Source organism: Chanos chanos, chromosome 16 (genome assembly GCF_902362185.1).
Source record: "Chanos chanos chromosome 16, fChaCha1.1, whole genome shotgun sequence".
In the NCBI taxonomy this organism is placed as follows: Eukaryota; Metazoa; Chordata; class Actinopteri; order Gonorynchiformes; family Chanidae; genus Chanos; species Chanos chanos.
The window spans coordinates 4,550,317-4,570,316 of NC_044510.1; the positions used below are offsets into that span (position 1 = coordinate 4,550,317).

At 43.7% G+C, this 20,000-nt stretch overlaps 1 protein-coding gene across 1 annotated transcript in view; it reads left to right on the forward strand.

The window, feature by feature from the left end:
• Positions 1–20,000, forward strand: part of tmem104 (transmembrane protein 104) — a 47,960-nt gene that overhangs the window by 9,324 nt on the left and 18,636 nt on the right. Inside the window, exons 7-8 of the mRNA XM_030793777.1 lie at positions 956–1,055; positions 2,616–2,712. Of these exons, the coding sequence (XP_030649637.1) occupies positions 956–1,055; positions 2,616–2,712 (197 nt within the window). The remainder of the gene's footprint in view (positions 1–955; positions 1,056–2,615; positions 2,713–20,000) is intronic.

Consider the following 20,000-nt stretch of genomic DNA (forward strand, 5'->3'; position numbering starts at 1 on the left):
TTCTTCGCAGTTGGAGGAGACTGTGGTTGAGATGTTTAGATAAGCGATGATGTCTGAAAGATGTTTGGTTATGACCCTGTAATAGCTAATCCGGGGAGAACAGTGATTCATACATCAATGTCATTCTCTCTCATGGCACCTCTGTCTTCATCAGTATTCCCTGAATGACTGGAGACAGAGGGCAGCAGCACCCCCCCCCTCAAAAAAAATCCCACCCCCACTCCCCTCCCTTAGCACCAGAGAAGATGAATCAATCGCCGTTAAAAAAAAAAAAAAAAAAAAAAAAAAATTGGAAGCGTTCGAGGGTTTTATCTGCTTTTAATAGACTCCTGGTTTTAATTTCTCCAGTCGTAATGAGAAGAGAGAGCTGGCTATGAAGGGAGGCAGAAGGGGATGGGGGGGGGGGGGTAGAGAAAAAAAAATCATCAAACGTTATAAGCGTGATGGATGTCCATACTGACTCTCAGATTTGTCTTCTGCTCCAACGCTTTCCACATGGAGTTGAATGGGTGATGTGAGAAGGAGGGATAGATGGACAGACAGACGGACGGATGGATGGATGGATGATAGGGGGAGCGAGGTGAAGAAAGATGAGAGAGCGACACAGAATGAGATGATTACTTTCTTAATTAGAGTGATTTATGGCGCTCGAATCATAGGAACGATTTACCGGTCTCGGCACTGCAGTGGGGTTTTCGGGAAGGGGGGGCGGGGGGGGGGGGGGGGGCTGTGGATGAGGAACATGCTGTTGCACAACGCAGCGTGAATCATCTGTTGATATATATATGTATATGTTTATATATATGTGCTTGTTTATTTGTGTGTCTGTGTATTTTGCTGACATGATTTGAGCTCAGTGCAATGCGGAGTTTGCAATTTTTGGTTCATGAACGTCTTCTGCGGACCCTTTTGTCAAACACGCTCTGTCTTTGCCTTTTCCCGTCTTGTCTTGCAGTTGGCGTCAACATGTTCTATATCTGTATCATCGTTTACCTGTATGGAGACTTGGCCATTTACGCAGCTGCCGTGCCCATATCCTTAATGGAAGTTGCCTGGTAAGTCCTATCAACCCCTGTCCACTGCGTTTGCGCGCAAAATAGGCCTATACATTTTTATCTTTACATTATATCTTTATCTTTATCTATACATTTTATCCTATCATCAGAAATTGTACACTCTTAGTCCTCATTAGAGGAATCTTGTCCACATTAGTGGTGTTTTCATTGCATTCTTTTTGTCATTCGTGTTTGTAATTTGTTATTTCGCTCAACATTCTCCACTAGCACCAGTATCTTGGGTGGGTACGGAGCTTGTTTTGGGGGGAGCTGATTTCTTTGCTCCTAAGTGTGAAATGTGTGGGTAAAACTTTTTTGAGGTGGGTCGTAGGCTTTTCTCCTGGTACCTGCTGGCATTTACCCACTTGGAGTCTCTTCTAAACCTGTTTTTATTGCTTTGAATCCCTTGATGAAAGGAAGTATCATCAGATATCTCGTATATCGCCAGGGTAAGAAAGTCTGGACTTGTACTTGGCTTTTTCTAACCCCCACATACTATCTCTAATACCAAAACTTGGGAAATTCTCCTGATCAGAAATTAACGAGAGGTTGACATCCTTAAAAATGATACAGAAGTTCGGGCTTTGAGAGTAGGAAGGTCCACAATATTTCCAAACATCTCTCATATTGTTAGCAAAGTTTGATTTATGCTTTGAGAAATATCTTCAATGACATTTTTTTTTTTTGGATACGGCTGCTTCTGAAAATGAATTGAAAAAAGTTAGAGAGAGAGACCAAGGGTGAACGTTACTTTATCTCCGCCTCCACTGGATGTTGGGTTTGAGTGGCAGCCAATCAGAAGTTGAGGAGAATGATATCTTACACCCACTGTTTCTTGGTTACATCTCACCCTCATGTCCCAGGCTGTTGGTTTGCCAGCGTTATGGACCGACATGTATCATCTCACACCAAAAAGAAATGAACCGAAAACATTCCACCTGAGAGAAAATCCTGGGTTCTCTGCCGTAGTTGCAGTTTGGTCTGCAGGCCCAGACGAAGCGCTTAATGAGACCAGTGCCATGTTGAATTTGCGCTTCCATTGAAACCAGTCCAGAATCGGCCCAGACACCACAACCTCTCGTGCGGTAGCGCTCAAATGAATTAACATTGAATTCTCCTAATCTGGAGGCGCTCGTGCGTGCTTAGGTTTTCAACTGAGTCCGAACCATCAATCATTTAGAATGTTAGATGTGATACCCACTGTCAGTAATTCACTTCTCCTGTCCGCCTCAGAACGAACATCTCGTGATACCCAAACCCCAGTCTACAGAAAGCTCCAGCTTTTTCCCCACAGTGGCACACCCCGACTGATTCAGGTGTGCTGATTAAGACGAACGAGCAGAATTAAGTTATTAAGGAGTCATTCAGTGCGATTACTTAGGTGTCCTGACTGAGGTGTTACTGAATCACTGGCCGCCTGAATCTGGTCCAAACACGTCCGTCCGTCCACACAAACAAACAACCAACCAACCTGCGGTGTGACTCCAGAGCACTGAAACATTCTTTTATAAGACAGCAGAGTTAAGTGTGTGTGTGTGTGTGTGTGTGTTTTTCTTGCAGTGGGAACCACTCATGCAGTGCGGGGAGTGTGAAATACAATGATACAGATTCCTGTTGGGGTCCAGTGCGGAGGAAAGATGCCTACAGAGTGTTTTTGGTCAGTACAACACACACGCACACGCACACACTAAAACGCACACTCCTCAGTCCACTTTGAACATTTCTTATGTGTTCAATGCACACTGTACTGTGATTTGTACCTGCTCCGTTTATGTGTCTGTGGTGTTTGTGATGAGTTCACTGTATACACACATACGCTCAAACTCATCCACACCTCTTCTCAGATTTATTCAGTGCCCCAATACGCACGCGCACACACACACACACACACACACACCCAACACACACACCTTTTCTTTATGTCCATTGCTCTTCTGGTGAGTGTCACGCTCACCCTCAAAGTCACACACCTGATCTCTCCCTGAGTCAGTGAACAGCACTGTTCAGATTGCCCAGCATAGCAAGGATTAACGACTTGAAGGGTTAAACTCAGCAGAGAGAGGAGACGGAAATGGAGGGAGAGAGGAGGAAGGAGAGCAGGAGGTTAGGGTATAGAGAGGAGGACGAGACAGGGAGGGAGATATTGAGAGCAAGGTGTATGTATAAAGGCAGAAAAAACAAAGAGATGTGTACCGCTCTTTTGCGCTGGCTTCCACCCACAATACTTCCAGGTCTGAGTGTGTGTGTGAGAGTGTGTGTGTGTGAGAGTGTGTCTGTGTGCATATGTCTGTGCGCGTGAATGTGTGTGCGTATGTCTGTGTGTCTGTGCATGTGCGTCTGTGTGCAGATGTGTGGGCTTGTGAGCGTCTGTATCTGTGTCTGTGTATGTGTGTCTGTGCGTGAGCGTCTGTGTCTGTGTGCAGATGTATCTGTGTGTGTCTGTGCATATGTGTCTGTGTGTCTGTGCGTGAGCGTCTGTGTGCAGATGTATCTGTGTGTGTCTGTGCATATGTGTCTGTGTATGCATGTGTGTGTGTCTGTGTATGCGTGTGTGTGTCTGTGTATATGTGTGTCTGTGTATAGGTGTATGTTTGTCTGTGCGTGAGTGTCTGTGTATGTGTGTGTGTGTCTGTGTGTGTGCGCGCTCGCGCCCTTGAAGTCTTGTTGAAGTCATGCTGTTTCCTCTCTTTGTTTAAATGTTGCCTGTTGACAATGATGGATGGGCTGATCTGCTCTCTCTCTCTCTGGCATCTCTCTCTCTCGTCTTCTGAAATCGAGAGCTGCAGACGCACAGACTACCCCCCGAGAACGTTTCCGTTTTTCTTTCTTTTCTTTTTTCAAAAATATTTGTAATCTCCTCTTTAGATAAGCAAGCCTCTTTTGGCATTTTAATGAAGGGAAATTCCTTCAGACCTTTGTTTACCTTGCAGATTGCGTTGATTCGCGGTCTTTTCACCGCTCAGCGTCCTGTGTTTCACCATTACCGCAGCAAAGCTTGATGGGAAGCGCGGGAGGACGTGCACTTGGCTTACTGATTTTTTTTTTTTTTTTTTGGTGGTTGTTGTTTATTGTAGCGATTATTGTCTCACCTTTATTAGTTTTCTGCTCTTGTGCTCAAAGGCATTGTGGGGGGAAAAAAAAACAAAAAACAAATGGACTTCAGCTTTTATTTATTCATATTTTTCTGTTTTTTTTTTCTTTCCCCTCCCGTGAAGGGTTATTAAATTTCTTCTCCTCTCGGACGCTCGCTTAAATAAATCATTGTTCTTTTTGATGAAACATTAATCAACTTTTCTTATGAACTAGGAGGAGAGTGTCAGTCTTTCTTTCTCTCTCTCTCTACCTCGTTCTCCCTCTCTTTCTCAGACCTCAGTGGATGGAAGGTTCTAGGCCTTGGCCATTGTGACCCCTCACGCTCCAAAAGGCAGCTTAATAATTGACAGCCCTGTTGGGCTTTCCATCTCAAACCTGACCAATCAGGTGCCCTGTTACTGACCCCAGGCTTTACCAGTTGCCCTCTGTGTTCACCCTGGCCTCTCCCTCTGGGCCATATGCTGTCATATAACTGCTCTCAGAACTGTCCATCAAAACCGTCTACCTCAACCAATACCCCACCTGATCTCCCTCCCTACCGTTCTAATAGTCTCAGTGCTTAGGAACAGGGACGGCCCGGTGTCATGGGCGTAAAACAGCTGATCTGGAATCAGAAGCTTTTTGGATATAGCTCTCAGAATTGGCATAAATATAATTATGGTGAATGTCCTTTGATTTCTAAGCTCTGTGTCTGTTATTTGTAGTAGTTGTTGTTGTTGTGTTGTGTTGTGTTGTTGTGTAGTATTCTAGGTCATTTTCTTTTACAAAATACGTTAAAACTACACTGATTTACGCCGTCATTAACAGTTGTGGATCTGTGGACTGAATTACAAGCAAACACACCGCTTCCATAGGTTTGACTTCAATTCTGAATGCACCGAATGGCTGCTAGGGGTTAACATCGAGGAGTCTGTCTTGAAGCCGTTTGTTGTCGCCAGTAGAATCAACAACGATAAAAATGTTAAAATGAAACCAATGTCTAGTAAGTCATATTGTGCTTCAAGGCCAATCTTGTTGCGTCGGGACCAGCAGTGAAAACCCAGGTGCTACTGTTGGGCAGCACCAATAAGGCACACAAAAAAAAAAAAAGAAGAAAATTAGGATGTAATACCTCACTTAAACATAAGTGAGATGTTTCAGTGATAGTCTCCTCTTGAAACACTTTACGTTAATTGTACACTAGATTAGATTGTAATTATCAAAGGAAAGCAGAAGAGTTTAGCGATGCCAGGTGGTCTCAGGTCACAAAAGAGGTTTAGATCACTAACAAGTCAGTGGAAAATTACATCCCCTTTGTTTTGTTTTTTTTGTAGCACGGTAAGTCAAAGAAGAATAGCTTAGTGAAGCTTTGTGACTTGTGACAGCCCTGTTTTGTTCTAAAGGGGAGATTTAGAAGCCTCTGAGGGCTAGGGGTTTTTTTTGAGCCGCCAGCTAGTTAAACATCAGAGAAGTCAAGTCTCACTGGTGTGACTTTGTGTTTGCTCTCGTACAGTGCTGTCTTCAATTATTCAATTATTCTATGGTTAATTTGAAACAGAATTTTTTTTTTTTTTTTTGATAACAGAACTATTATTTTGTTGAAGGTTTTACAATGAAAGGCACCGGCACATTCATTTTTTTTGTTTCTGCTTTGCAATAATCTGGTCATTTGTTATGTTATATCACCATGCTCTGTTCTGCAGGATACAATACAATACAATACATTATCACAAATGAAACATTATTAGAATTCCTCACCGTATTTTTTGTAATGTAAATTCTGGTTGCGCAGTTACTTTGATGTAATGTTTTTAGTTAAGACGGGCCAGGTAATTACTGACACTTTATAGTGTCTCTTTCCTCAGGTACTCGCAAATATGTCTCAGATAGAGCTGTAAATCTCGAGCCCCTCTGTTTTATAAGAAGATAAATATCTACTATAATCTACAGAGATCTGTCTTTTTTTTTTTTTTTTGGACCCAGAAAATCCATAATTAGCTTTTATTGTCAATCTGGCTTTCGTTAGCAGATTGGAGCGACTAATTTCTCTGTGTCATGCTACTTGGTTCTGCCAAATTGGAGCCACCTCTGATAGAGACGCACAGAGGATTTTGCAGTGAGTTTGTAAAAAGGCCTGTAGCATCTCTATCACAGTCAACTCTTTTTTTTTTTTTTTTTTCCCTTTGGGAACATGAGGTGCTAATGTAGCCTAATTACTGTTAATGTTATCTTTTGATTTGATTTTTTTCATTACTGCCCGTGTGTGTGTGTGTGTGTGTGTGTGTGTGTGTGTGTACACACAGCATTGATATTTCACACATTAGTCAAACAGTAGTGTCTCTTAAGCTTTAGAAGGAGATTATTTGGAGTGTGTCGTCACACGGTACAGCTGTGAGCCCAGCGTGGGTGGCTGTGAAAGAGACAGACAGAGAGAGAGAGAGAGAACACAGCAGTGTCAGAGGCCCAGACAGAAAGAAATCGAAGTGAGAGACTGTTTACCACGGCAGGATGTTTTCACTGCTTCTCAGCTTGGAATGGAGTGTCAGCCACAAGCTTAAAAGCTCTCCAACTCTTACTCTCAACACTTAACTGGTCAACACACCCACCTGTAGCCGTCAGACAACTCACCCTCTGTCCTTCCTCTGCGGGACACCCTCCTTAGCTGCCCCCCCCCTCCTACGCAACACACTTACACACACACATACACACACACACACACACACACAGAGATTCAAACAGATCCTTTGATCTGAATTACCAGGGTCTAGCTATCAGGCCTGAGGTAAATCTTTTCATATTATCGAAAAGGAGCTCTCAACATGCTTTTCGGACGCAGAGCTCTGTCCTCGTGATCCGCTCCCATAAACACCGCCTAAAGTCATCTCTGGTCAAACATGCTTTTCAAAAGCCCCCAAACTGAGAGGTCCACAGCTTCATCTTGTCAGCTTGCGACGCCGAGGTATCCGGAGAGGAACGCTAATCGCACGTCCAAACAGCGCAGTAACAAACCGCTCAGACGATTACACCGTCGTGTGAGATATGATCCAATTAATGGAGCTGACAGCCTTATTACTATACGCATTAACTACCTGATAACTAATAGGTTAATTTTGTTGCTTTGTCGATATCACATGATGTAAGATACAGTTAATTATGTCATAGGCTGCATGTTTGCTATAAATGTGTAGATGATCTCCTCTGCCCCTCCCCCCCACCCTCCCAAAAAGCATTAACTTTTGTCTCTTATAGCGCACATTACCGTAAGCGCATCCGTTCATCTTCTTAAACAAATACTCTCTCTCTCTCAAAGCCCCAGGGCTAACATATTTGTTCTTTTATTTTATTTTATTTATGTAATCCTTTTCCATTTAGGCTCACAAAGGGGTAAGCTGAGGTTACTTATATCTTTTTTTTTTTTCGGGGATGTATTAAAATAGGTGCTTTAGCATTAGCCGCGTAGCAGCTGGCGAGCGGAGTCTGCTCATCATTTGGGGGGGGTGGGGGTGGGGGGGGGGGCTTGGAAACCCCCTTCAGACAGAGTCAGAGTTCAGATCTAAGCAGGACTCCTGACCATGGTCACAGTCATCAGGGTGTTGCTGAGTTTCACGCCTAACCTAAACGAAGGGGCGGAATCAAAATGCTAACGACCGTAAGGTTTCAATGACCAGTTGGAATCCATTAGCACTCACAGGCATTAGTAACCTCTATTTGTTTATTTTTGTGTTCTTAATAAGCATATATTGGAAGCGCAGGCGTAAATTAATCGTTTCGTTGTCATTGTTAAAGGTCATTATAGTTTATTTGTAATCTGCTTGTTTCTCTCGTGTTCCAGTCAGGCTCTGGTAATCTGAGTATGTCGCATCTGCTTCAGACCTTAACTATTACAAATTGAAATTCACACGCCCATTTAAATGGGACTGGTGCCATGAATTATTAATGGTGTATACTAATACTGATAATCATTTAATCAGTCACAAATGAATTAACACATACCAGCAATAATTTACAAGTATCCCTCTACACTAGACAGTAGACAGCAGTTTGTTTTTGGGGGGGGGGGGGGGGGCAGACTCAGCAGTTGTCCTTGTGAATTTTTTCAAGCCCAGCTATAAAACACAGACTCCACAGTATGAGAATATGAGGTGTGTGACAGACTGCTTGTGTGTGTGTGTGTGTGTGTGTGTGTGTGTGTGTGTGGAGTCGAAGTGCCCTGTGGAAGGTGAGGCTAGTTTTATGACCCCATGAAACAGTTTTAAAATCGCTACGTCGGAATAAAGTCGCCACCTTAACCGACCCAGGAGTTGAAGGGGCCGCGGTGTCTTTGCTGCCTGTCAGCTCTCAGTTGTCTGACTGAGTAGGACATTTCTTAGTGTGAACTGTGCACCTCCCTTAGCTGCCCCACAGACAGTAGTGAGGTCAGTGTCACTGCGCCCTTCTGTGCTGCTGTCTGTTCGCCTTAAAACCGCCATAGATCCTGCCCGTAGGCTTGGCTAGGCAGTGTTCAAATTCAAGCTGGCAGACTCTTTTGTGTCCTAAAGGACATATTGAAGATGCCAATCAGAAGCAATGCAGTCGAGTTAATGGGAACTATCTGTTTTTGTAGGCCCACCTACAGGCTTAATTGGCGGTAATGGACATTGAAGTCTTTCTCCATTCTCTTTGTGCCCAAGAGTGTCTCTGTTGGAAACCACTGTGACAGAATGTCTCTTCAGTTGTGACATTTAATCGAGCCCAGAACGACCTTTAGACGAAGTTTTCACTAATTAACTGTTTTTAAAATGAAGCCGATTAACCGATTTTGCAGGGCAATTTCGCTAAATTAGCGTTAGCTAAAGTTTAGGCCTGGGCTTTTGAACACGCTGTCGGAGATCGTTTGGGGCCTGTCGTACTCGGTGTAACTTGAAAACAGATGAAGGTGAAATGTCTTTTTCTCGTAGCGTGTTTTGGATCAGATAGAAGAGAGTCTCGCTTTAAATGCAAAAGGGATAACTATCAAGTTTAGCCAGCTAATCTGGCATTTCCCCCCCTCTTACAGTACTCCCCAAGGTGTTGCCGGTTTGGCTGAGAGCATTTTAATTTGGGTCTAACCACTCTCTCACCGCATTTTTTTTTCTCCCCCTAGTCTTTGATTGCAAAGTAAAAACCTCACGCTTCTCCCTGAACTAGCGTGTGGTACCACTCTTTTCTGAAATACATGGGAACACCGGAGCGGAATAAGGCATCTCCATAAACAAAGGCCTCTCGAACTTCACGCTGTTCCTCAGACGGGCTTGAAGTCCACTTCGATTCCTGCGAGAGCCGCTCCGGCATTGTGCGGAAGAAAAAAAAAAGGCTAATTCTACCCTAATGGAGGAATAAATACAACACAGGAGGTGGCCTGTCTGCTCCCCCTTGGGTCGCGGCTTTGATCAATTTCACAGCGACACTCGGCGACGCGGTCCTAAACCTTCTATCCGTTCGTTTTGTTCACTCTTGGCTCTTAAGAAGATCAATAGACCGAGAGTGTGTCTGTTTTCTCATTGATTCAGAGGTGGGATCCAGCTCAAAAAAACCATCCACTTGTTCTCACTCCGGTATCTAGGACTCTGCCCTGCGGCATCGGGAACACAGAAACGGGTACTCTCTCTTGTGTAGCAGAAGTTTCTTTTGTTCGTAGTGAATGCGTGTCCTGAAAATACCCCAATGATTTGATTTCATGATGCACTTGATGTAAGAGAAATTCATTTTGCGTATTTCAGGTAATAACCATACATCAGCCGCGTGACTTGCCTGATAACCAGATGTTTTCAGTATCGAGTACTGAATGTGTTCCACATCAGCTGTGTTTCACAATGGCCTCATATTACATCACAATGCTTTTTCTGTTCCATCAAAAAAAGCCGGTGACCTGTCGTGACCCCTAAGTCAGCTCATCTCTGTAACTTTCCCAGGCCATTACCAGTAGGGGATTTGCCATTGCCCTGGTAGAAGATCGATGGAATTTTAAACAACGTAGGGTTAACGTAATGCTCCACGTCCACTCTGGGCTTGAGCCCCAGTGTTCCTAGCCGCCCTGAGTCATGTCAGATTACCATCAGATTACCTGGCAGACCGGCTGCATGGAAAGGCTGTACTGTGAGATTATTTATATGTAGGACCGTATAGGACCTGCACAGAAGGTCACAACCTGACCGTGTTCGTACATCTAAAGAGATGTTTGTGATGCGGGGAAATAAATGGCGTCATCAGGACAGGACAATGAGTTGAACATAGACAAAGCGTATCATCAAGACTGTGTCCAGTTTTCTGCCTAGTTTAGTTTCGCTGGTCTGCAAGTGTGTGTCCAGTGAGGAGAACTGTCACAACGGGCCACATTTTCCATTACCATCTGTTTCTGTCTACACACACACACACATACACACACACACACAGACACACACACACACACACACACACACACACACACACATACATACATACACACACATACACACGCACACACACACACACACACACACACACACATACACACACACACATATACACACACACACACACACACACACGCAGTCAGGGACATATGCAGGTTGGAAAAAATGAACTTTTTCATAAACACTGGTTCTCACTGAAGTCCTTTTTCAGTGACTAAACTGAGGCTCATTTAAAAGCACAATTTTTTGACCTGTGTTACGCCGTATTCTTGTAATCTGTTCAATCTTTCTTTTGACTTGATTACCAAGTGTGGGATTGTCTGAGCTGTAGCACAAATGATGATTTACAGAGTTAATTCTGCGGTTTGAAGTTGGTTCACTTGTGAGTGTGGATTAGATTCACAGCCTGTTCATCTGTGAAGAATATTTTGGCTGTGGTTTTGTTCCTCAGGCGTCGTGGGTTGTTTCTCGGATTCAGTTCAGTCTCACATACGCCTTGCACGGTTTCCTCAGTGATTTAGGTGTGATTGATTCTGCTAATTTCTGTGTGTTTTCACTGTGCATCACTTCATGTGTGGACAAAGACTGGACTCAAAATTCAGTTCAGCCGTGCACATCAGTTTGACTCTGAATCAGGCTTGGGAACATACAATCCAGAGCGTCGACTTCTGCGTTTAGACTGTGTTGTGCTGTGCAGCGTTCTGTTACACTCTCCCTTTTCCGTGCTGGGTTAGTTGGTTTAGGCCGATGACAGTGGAGATGGTTTTCTAGATATCGGTTTGGTAGAGACATAAGCTGCAGCCCACAGGAGAGCACTCCTCATACCACCAAAGGGATGCACACGCACACACATGCACACACACACACGCACGCACGCACACACACACACACACACACTCACACACACACACACACACACGGAGAGAGAGAGAGGGAGAGACGACCTGGGCTATTCATACTCCATATCTTTGTGGTGTTCCGCATGGCCAAATATGAAACACCTTGATGTGTAGTCTCTGGGTGCCTGACAAATAGGAATTAATATGAAATATATGCATTTGGCCTGTTCATACCTAACACATCTGTTTCAAGGAGGTGGTTTTTAATTTTGGATACTCCCAGAACATTCAGGTATAGATAGGTGTGGTGCATCAAACCCTGTTTTTATTTTTAATTGTTTGTTTGTTTGTTTTCTTTACCATGGTCGTAGAGTAATAGAACCACTCTGTGATAACAGTCTTGTCCATACCAGTCATCATCAGTTGGAGAATACGCTATATCATATCCAACAGAGCATCATCCCTGCGTAACGTCCCTAGGGTGGAGACGCCACAGAAAAAGCTGTCAAGTTGTCTCTGACAAAAAGAGCGTTTTTGCCTGGCGGGAGTTTCATGTCTGAGCTTCACCTCCGACAGCTTCACACAGTCTCAATGACAGCCACGCCCTCATGCTGTAATTAGGGAGGGGTTTTGTTTTTTTGTAATCGGCCGGCGAAATCTCTTCACGTGTATCGTTTGTATCTTCAGTTCATTTGCTGTTTGACCTTGAACGGAGGAATGTCACGTGAACGATTTAAGCTGTCCTTTGATGTCATGTTTTTGTTTTGTGTAGTTTTTTTTTGTGTGTGCCTTTTTTTGTTGTTTGTATGTCCCCCCCCAGCCCCCCCCCCCCCCCCCCACCGTTGTTCCAGGATATTGGCATTCTGGGACGTTGGCATTGTAATTCCGAGGTTGTTTGAATCTAATACTCTCGCTTGTGTTTGTTTAATGCCAAACAAATTAGGCCAGCTCGTGTGTGTGCGTGTGTGTGTGCGTGTGTGTGTGTGTGTCTGTGGCCATTCTAGGAGAAGCTACCTGCTGCGTGCAATATTGTTCCACGTTTGGGAAAGCTGGTTATCTGGTCCAAGGACATCGCAGACTGATGTAATGGTGTTTCTTGGTGGGTGGGCGGCCGGACTTTTGTGCAAACGTGCTTCTCATGAAATGATTCCTGAGGTCTCGCAAGGCCACTGTTGGTCTCTCTCTCTCTCTCTCTCTCTCTCTCTTTCTCTCTCTCTCTCTTTCTCTTTCTGTCTCTCTCTTTTCCTCTGTCTCTCTTTATGTATCTCTGTCCCTGTCTCTCTGTCTCCCCCACCCCCTCTCTCTTTCTGTCTTTCTCTTTATCTCTCTGTCTCTATCTCTCTTTATGTTTCTCTGTCTCTATCTCTCTGTCTCTCTCTCCCTCTCTCTTTCTCTCTCTCTCTTTCTGTCTCTCTCTGTCTCTGTCTCTCTCTCTCTCTCTTAGACTGCAGCATTCAGACACACGACCTTGATGTTTGCACCTGCATGTGTGTGTGTGTGTGTCTGTGTGTGTGTGTTTGTGTAAATATACACGTAAGGGTAGCAGTTAACCCATTTTGGCTCCTTGACATTTAAATATATGACTCTCTTCAATAGACGTGTGTGTGTGTGTGTGTGTGTGTGTGTGTGTGTGTGTGTGTGTGTGCGCGCGCACGTGTATCTGGACCGCGCCGAATCCCTGAGGGAGTACTCTCTAAGCAGCTGGCCAGCTTCTCTGAGACAATATAAGAAGAATGTTCCAGAATCTAATAAAGATCCTGTCATTATCAATTACACCTTGACATGAGACATATTCCTAAAGGGAGTCTTTGGTTGATTTATGTTTGTATTTTTCATAAGGTCTATCATCATCAGCGTTGTAAGGGTGGTTTAGCGGGACTGAGGTTTATGTGCGTGCGTGCGTGTGTGTGCGTGCGCGTGTGTATGTGCGCTCACCTCTCAGCAGTCGCTCTGATGACGCAGATAACCGCAAGCGGGACGTCCTATTAAACTTGAGACAAATTATTGTCCCTCATTGTCTTTCAAGATATGTCCCACGCCTGCCATAAATCTTCGGGCCGTGACTGGTTCTCGACGCGGCGCGCCCGTCGGAGGCCAGGGCGGTTTGGCTGGTTTTAAAGAGCAGTCCTGGGGTTTTTAATTGCTTGTCCGCTCTGCAAGATTACAACGTTGTTATTCGTTCTCCGCCGTTATTTCGGGGGGTGTAAAACTGGTTTTAATAATCGAATTTATCATTTGTTAATTTTTTTTTTTTTTAATCCATGCTGCTCGAATACGTGTTTACGTGAAAATAATTCCACCCTGTTACAACTCCACAGTTGTGCATCCTAAGTTTGAAACGGAAAGGGTTTCTTTTTTTTTTTTAACTGTGTTGGAAATGTAGGGTTAATCCTGAAGGTTTTTTTTTTTCTTTATCTGATAAAAACCCGGCGTAGGGTGGACTCTGAGACATTTGGCGTTTGATCTTAAAGACTCTAAACCGCGTTAGTCTCGTAAGAAAATGCCTTTTTAAGAGCTCAGAATAGGACTGGAGGTTGTAGAACAAGGATAAACAACATAATCCACCCTGTTTGATTATGTGGTCTTACTCAGCTTCTACACACAAACAAAGAGTAAACAGAAAACAGTAAACAGAAAAATAATAAGGATCTCTGCAGGGATTTTCTCTTCTTTTTCCATTTATTCCTTTTCCCCCGTGTGTGTCCTTTTGAGACTATGGTAAATTCATTCGATTTTGACTGTTTTTTTTTTCGTTAATGGCAATTTATTATGGTGTAATCTACGAATGGAAACACGCTGCACCTTCAGAACTCTGACCTGCCAGTCAAACTGGAGAGTTACTGTAATTAATTGGGAATGACCTATGAGGGGAGTATTGAAGTCTGATGTGGCAGCTTGTATCTGCTATACGTTTACAGAGTCCATTAGGTGGTAAGATACTGTGATTAGGGACACCTGCTATAAAGTAGAATTTACAAAAAAAACCAAGAATCTTCTCAGTATTTCGTCCTCAGGTCTGTTCTCACACCAACACATTTCTGCTCTGGACATTTAATGATATCTAAGAGCGTGGCGTTCACGTTCGCCATTTAAAACACCACAAACGCCCTTGTGCAATTGCGAACGAAAAAAAGGAAAAAAAAAAATCATTAATCTGTGTTTTGTTCTTTGGCCAGTACCGTTTCAAGAGGTGACAACGGTTCAGCTCGATCCTGTCCATGAATCACCGGTGTACTCATGCACGTAACTGGGTCTTAATGCAGGAGCGATTTGCTTTTTAAAAAAATATACCCGTGCATTCTTTATGAAGGACTCTTAAGAGAGCTACCCATCCTTGAAAGGTGAAGGTAATCTTCTCGCTCGAGCCTTAACGAACGACGCCCCGACCGTGACAGGCTCTCTGGCTCTGGTGTGTAAAAAAAAAAAAAAAAAACCTAAACGCCGGGAAATTTAAAGATATTTGCGTGCGTGCATGCGCGTGTATGTTTTAGCTTCAGGTCCAGCAGACCTGTTACGGTGATTCACCGTGGCAGATACTCAACGACCTGAATGTTCAGGATGGTTCGCCACAGCTTGAGTAGAAAAAAAAAAAAAAAAAGCAAACTAAATGTTCGAATACGGTTCACGTTATCATTAGATTTAGGTCGACTTCCAAGAATACCATCAGATGTTGATGCCTAGTGTGAGTTCACATGGGAGGGGGCACTAAGAATAATAATTATTAATTGTTCGTAATAACAGTTGTTAAAAACTAGTGTTGACTGAACAAGATGAAATCTGCACCCGTACGCGGCTTCAGATCGTAGCGTCCTTCTACACGTAGCTCATCCTCAGTTGCTAAGTTGTCGATTATTGATTTCAGTTGTCGTTTAATGTGAATTGTTAATTAATTGTGAGCATTTGAAGCAGACAGAAGTTAACTAAAGTACAGAAATGAGTCTTGAGGAGATCGGAGGGGAACGGGGTGAACGATGCATCCAGTGTTTGAGCGTCCAGTCGTTTCTCTTTCTCCACCTCCTCTGTCCCGTCGTTCATCAGGTCTTTCTCTTCGTTTCTCCTCAGGTCTTTCTCTCCAGTCCTCTTCTGAGGGCAGTTGTCTTTTTAATGGAGTTGAGAGAATGTTATCTCCAGGGTCATATTGCTAATTAACAAAAAGAGTGTCTAAAAGGCTTTTCATTCTCTCCGTGTCTCTCCCCCCCTCTCTCTCTCTCTCACACACACACATACACACAGACTACTGAATCAGCGGAAACGTTCTCTCACGTCGGCTTTTTGCTGTTTATCTAAACACCACCGTTGACTTTACGCGTTTGCTGTACATTAATCTGTCCTATTAAAACCAAGAGCAGAACAAGTCTGTCCAACACAAGTTGTAAGAAGTCATGGTTTATTGTCCAGAGATGCGCTGTGCTTAAGAATTAAGGCAGTCTTAACACAGACCGGAGAAACGCAGTCTACACTCAAGTGCTGTATTTTTACACTTAGACAGATACATGAAGAATCGTAGTAACTGTCAGTAAATGTTACAGCAACGTTTTCTCACCTCAAGTCCGTCAGAATAATGTTAGTTTAATATGTTTTGAGTTCTGTTCACATGACGCTGTTTTATTCTTTCTATTCCAACTTTCCTTCATGCTGTTGAAGAACATTGTATTACACACCTTCAGAACCTAAAAAACAAACAAACAAACAAAAAAAAACCACTCTCTTTGTTTTTGAGTATTTGGCACTTGCTAACTCTCCAGAGACATTTGGGAATTTTTTTTTTCAGTCCGTACTAGTCCACCAACACACGTGCTGTCAGACCAGCTCAAACGCTCACAGAGCAGTGACCTGTCCAAAGGGCAGTCTGCCTCATTGACTTCCTGAAGCTTTCTGCCTCTCTCGCTGTGGGAATGTGTTTTTTTTTTTTTTTCTCTCCTCCAGCAACATCCTTTGAAAAATGTCTGGATGTGTATTTGCCTCTCCTTTATGAACGTTTTCATCTCTCAGTTTGTTTGTGGAGGTTGCACTCTCTCGGAGGCGACCACAGGGGTTGTAGGGTGGAGAAGAGAATTTTAAGCGGCAGATCTTTCGGTGGTGGAGGAGACTTGCTGTCCGTCACAGCAATGACTGAAAGTCTTCTGCTGTTGACTGATAAGAATTTACACACTCTCTCTCAGTCACACACACACACACACACACACACATACACTCTCTCTCTCTCTCTCTCTCTCTCTCACACTCACACTCACTCACACACGCGCACACGCACACACACACACACACACACACACTCTCACTCTCTCTGTCTCTCTCTCCCTCTCTCTCTCGCATATACTCTCTTGCTCTCTCTCTTTTATACTTGCTCTCTCTGTCTCTCTCCCTCTCTCTCTAGTCCCCTTTTTAAGAGTCTCTCACTTTGGCTCACACACACACACACACACACACACACACACACACACACACCTCTGTACTGTGAGAAAGTGAAAAACTGAATGACTTATTCAAGCTGTTCTGTGGTTGTATAATCAGTTTGTGTAAGACTGTTGTGGTGTGTGTGTGTGTGTGTGTGTGTTATTACGGGGCTCAGTTCACTGAACTCAACTACATTTTTCTTAACTGCTGCATTTGAATGAACCACACTGATTTTCACCGCTTCAAATCCTTTAATTCAATTTGTCGCAGCAAATTGACTCCAGAAGCAAAAATATAGCCCTGCACACCTTAATTACCTGCGTCTCTTCATTAGCGACGGAGCTCGGTTTAGGGTGCAGGCTGTTTGTAATATTTGGAGAGGGAGCCTTTTGTTTCCATGTCTGTGTTGATGCATTAATATCGTGTTTTAATCAGGACAGCTGATAGTGTCAGGTTTAGGTGATTAATGGAGCTGGAAGCTGAGTCTCTTTCATCTTCACACAGACAGAAGAGTGACAGTGAGAACTCGGTCTTGCCTTCGGGTTTTGTCCTCTTTTACAACCTCCTTTCTTTTCTTTAATTTGCTTTTCCTCTCTCAGCCCCCCCCCCCCCACACCCCCCCGCACATGCGCACGCAGACGCAGACGCACACACGCTCTCACACTCTTTCTTACTCACACACACACATTCTCTCTCTCTCTTTCTCTCTCTCTTTTTTTCTCTCTCTCTCTCTCTGCTTCGTCGTGATGTATAGACCTGATGTATATTTTTGACCTTCAAATGGAGCTTGTTCAATTACTGTGACCTTTTCTGGTTCTTTTTTCCCCACCTGATAGTTACAAGACTCAAGATACTTAAGGGATAGGGTTTTTTTTTGTTTTTTTTTTTTTTTCTTTTTTCTTCCTTTTTCAGACTATGATCAAAGAGCGACAAAAATTTGAACAAGAAACCCCCGAAATTTCACTCGCTCATTTTAAACTCGCCTTAACGAACACAGAGCAGAGATGTCGTCTTAAAGATACTTTGATTCAATAATGTCAGTTTCGTGTGACAGATGAAGGTTTGTTACCAGACAAATTGACTCTGTCTTCACCAACCCTGTCACTCGGAATTACTGTCTTGACCCGTCAGCGGCGGACCAGCTGGTGGCTGTAGGCTTCTCTCTCTTTCTTTCTTTCTTTCTCTCTCTTTCTCTCTTTCTTTCTCGTCTCTGCCACTCAAAGCACTCCTGCTGTCACTCCTCAGCGTTCAGATGCGGGATGTCACGGCTTCTGAAGTCTCTCTCACCCGTCGCCCGCTCCTCGGATCAATCCCATCAGTCACCGCTCTGCTTCGACCGCGCCCGCCCGCCTCACTCAGTAAGGCCGCCCGAAAAAAAGAAAAAAAAAATACTCCGGCTAAGCCGCTACCCAAAAGAGTACACGGTTACCTCTCCTGTCCAACTCCTAAACAGCCCCTCTGCCTTCTCCACTGCTCTGCATCCTTTAAAATATGAACAGAAAGGGTTTTTCTGAGAGAGAGAGAGAAAATAAACGTTGGGTACAAACTCAGAGAAATTTTCAGATTTAAAGTGTTGGTTTTACTGTGTGTTTGTGCATAATACAAAGCACGTCTTTCTTGTCAGTGCCTCTACTGTACGTGTATGAGATCTCATTTAAAAGATCAATTGCATGATGGGGATTATGGTTTTCCTTGGATTGCCTTGGTTTTGGATGACTATGCATGCAGTAGAAGGATTTTCTGCTAGGTTTAAAAAAAACAAAACAAAAAAAAACCATTCTTTCTTAAGTTTGTTCCGCCTCTGTTATAGTGCTTTGCGTTGTCACTCTGTTTTGTTGAATGGTTGCCCCGGTTAGTAAGGGACAGGAACATGGTCGAATCTCCTTAAACATGCTCTGTATTTTCACTGAAGCTCTTTGGCCTTATTAGCTGAAAGAATAGCAGAATGAGGGGGGGTTTCCCCTTCTGTAATATTATCCAGTTTAAAATCTGTCCCAGACCCAGATTAGCACAAGAGACAAATGGTGTGGGACTTTGAGACTGAAGGGATTGGGATTATAATCTCTGTTTTACTGTTTGATGGCAGGTAGATTACTGATCTCCATTCTGTGCAACCAAATGGGTTTTCTCACTGTATATCTGAGCTGGTCATTGAGTTTCTGAGCATAACCCCTCTGCCGTTTTTAACACAGCCTTAAGAAGAAGGCTGTGATGTCAAAGATGAAGTTCTAGAACTTTACTTGAGGGTCAATAGAATGTTGAGTTTCACTTAGAATCGATGTGCGCTCTGGCCTTTGCTCCATCCAGAAGTGTCCTTTTCTATAGGAGCTGCTGTCCAAACCTCCACCGAGATACTAACTTTGCTTGAACTTGAACTTTATGAAGTTCAGGGAAGGTATCTCTGCTTGGTGTGGTAGTAACCTCGAAGTCATGTAATTTGACTTTGTAGACTGGACCATTTTAAAGACAGATTGGGAGACATCTGGACAGAATAGGCACTCCAGTAATGGAGCCAAAATATGATGATTAACTGAATTAAATGTTGTCAAAGGCCAGAAATGCTCCAGTATCACCAGACTGTGCTGTCTAGACAGGCATGTCAGACATGTTTTAGCAGTGACCTGAGCATACCAAGCCATTAAAACCCCCAATGGACATCAAAAGCAAAACGTAAACACTGCAGTCCATATCATTCATCGAGCAAACAGAGCCATTTTGTAATTATTGGACTAGAACGGACAAAAACGTGGTCCAGCGAACGTCTTTGAAAGAAAATAGTGTACTACACTTCAAATCTGATACGATTCTGATGTCAGCAAATCCAATGCTTCCACTGGCATTCTTCCTGTATAAATGCGTAAGCCCCTTTTAATCTGATTTCACGGATAGGATGGGATTGCTTGACGCCGCATGGAAGGGGAAACAAAATGTTAAGCTGACTGAACTGAGTTGGTATGGTGTTGGAATGAACATGCAGTTTTCTAGTTCCCAGACACACACATACATACACCACACACACACACACACACAGCTGTGGCCCTGCCCCTGTAGAGGGGTATTCTGGGAGCTCATTAGAACTAGGCCGTATGGAGAGGGAGGGTCACTGAGAGACAAACCTCTAACATGTGGGGCCATGAAGTTCCCTCACTGGGACTAGATGAGAGAGCGAAAGAGAGAGAGAGCGAAAGAGAGAGAGAGCAAAAGAGAGAGGGAGAGAGAGAGAAATG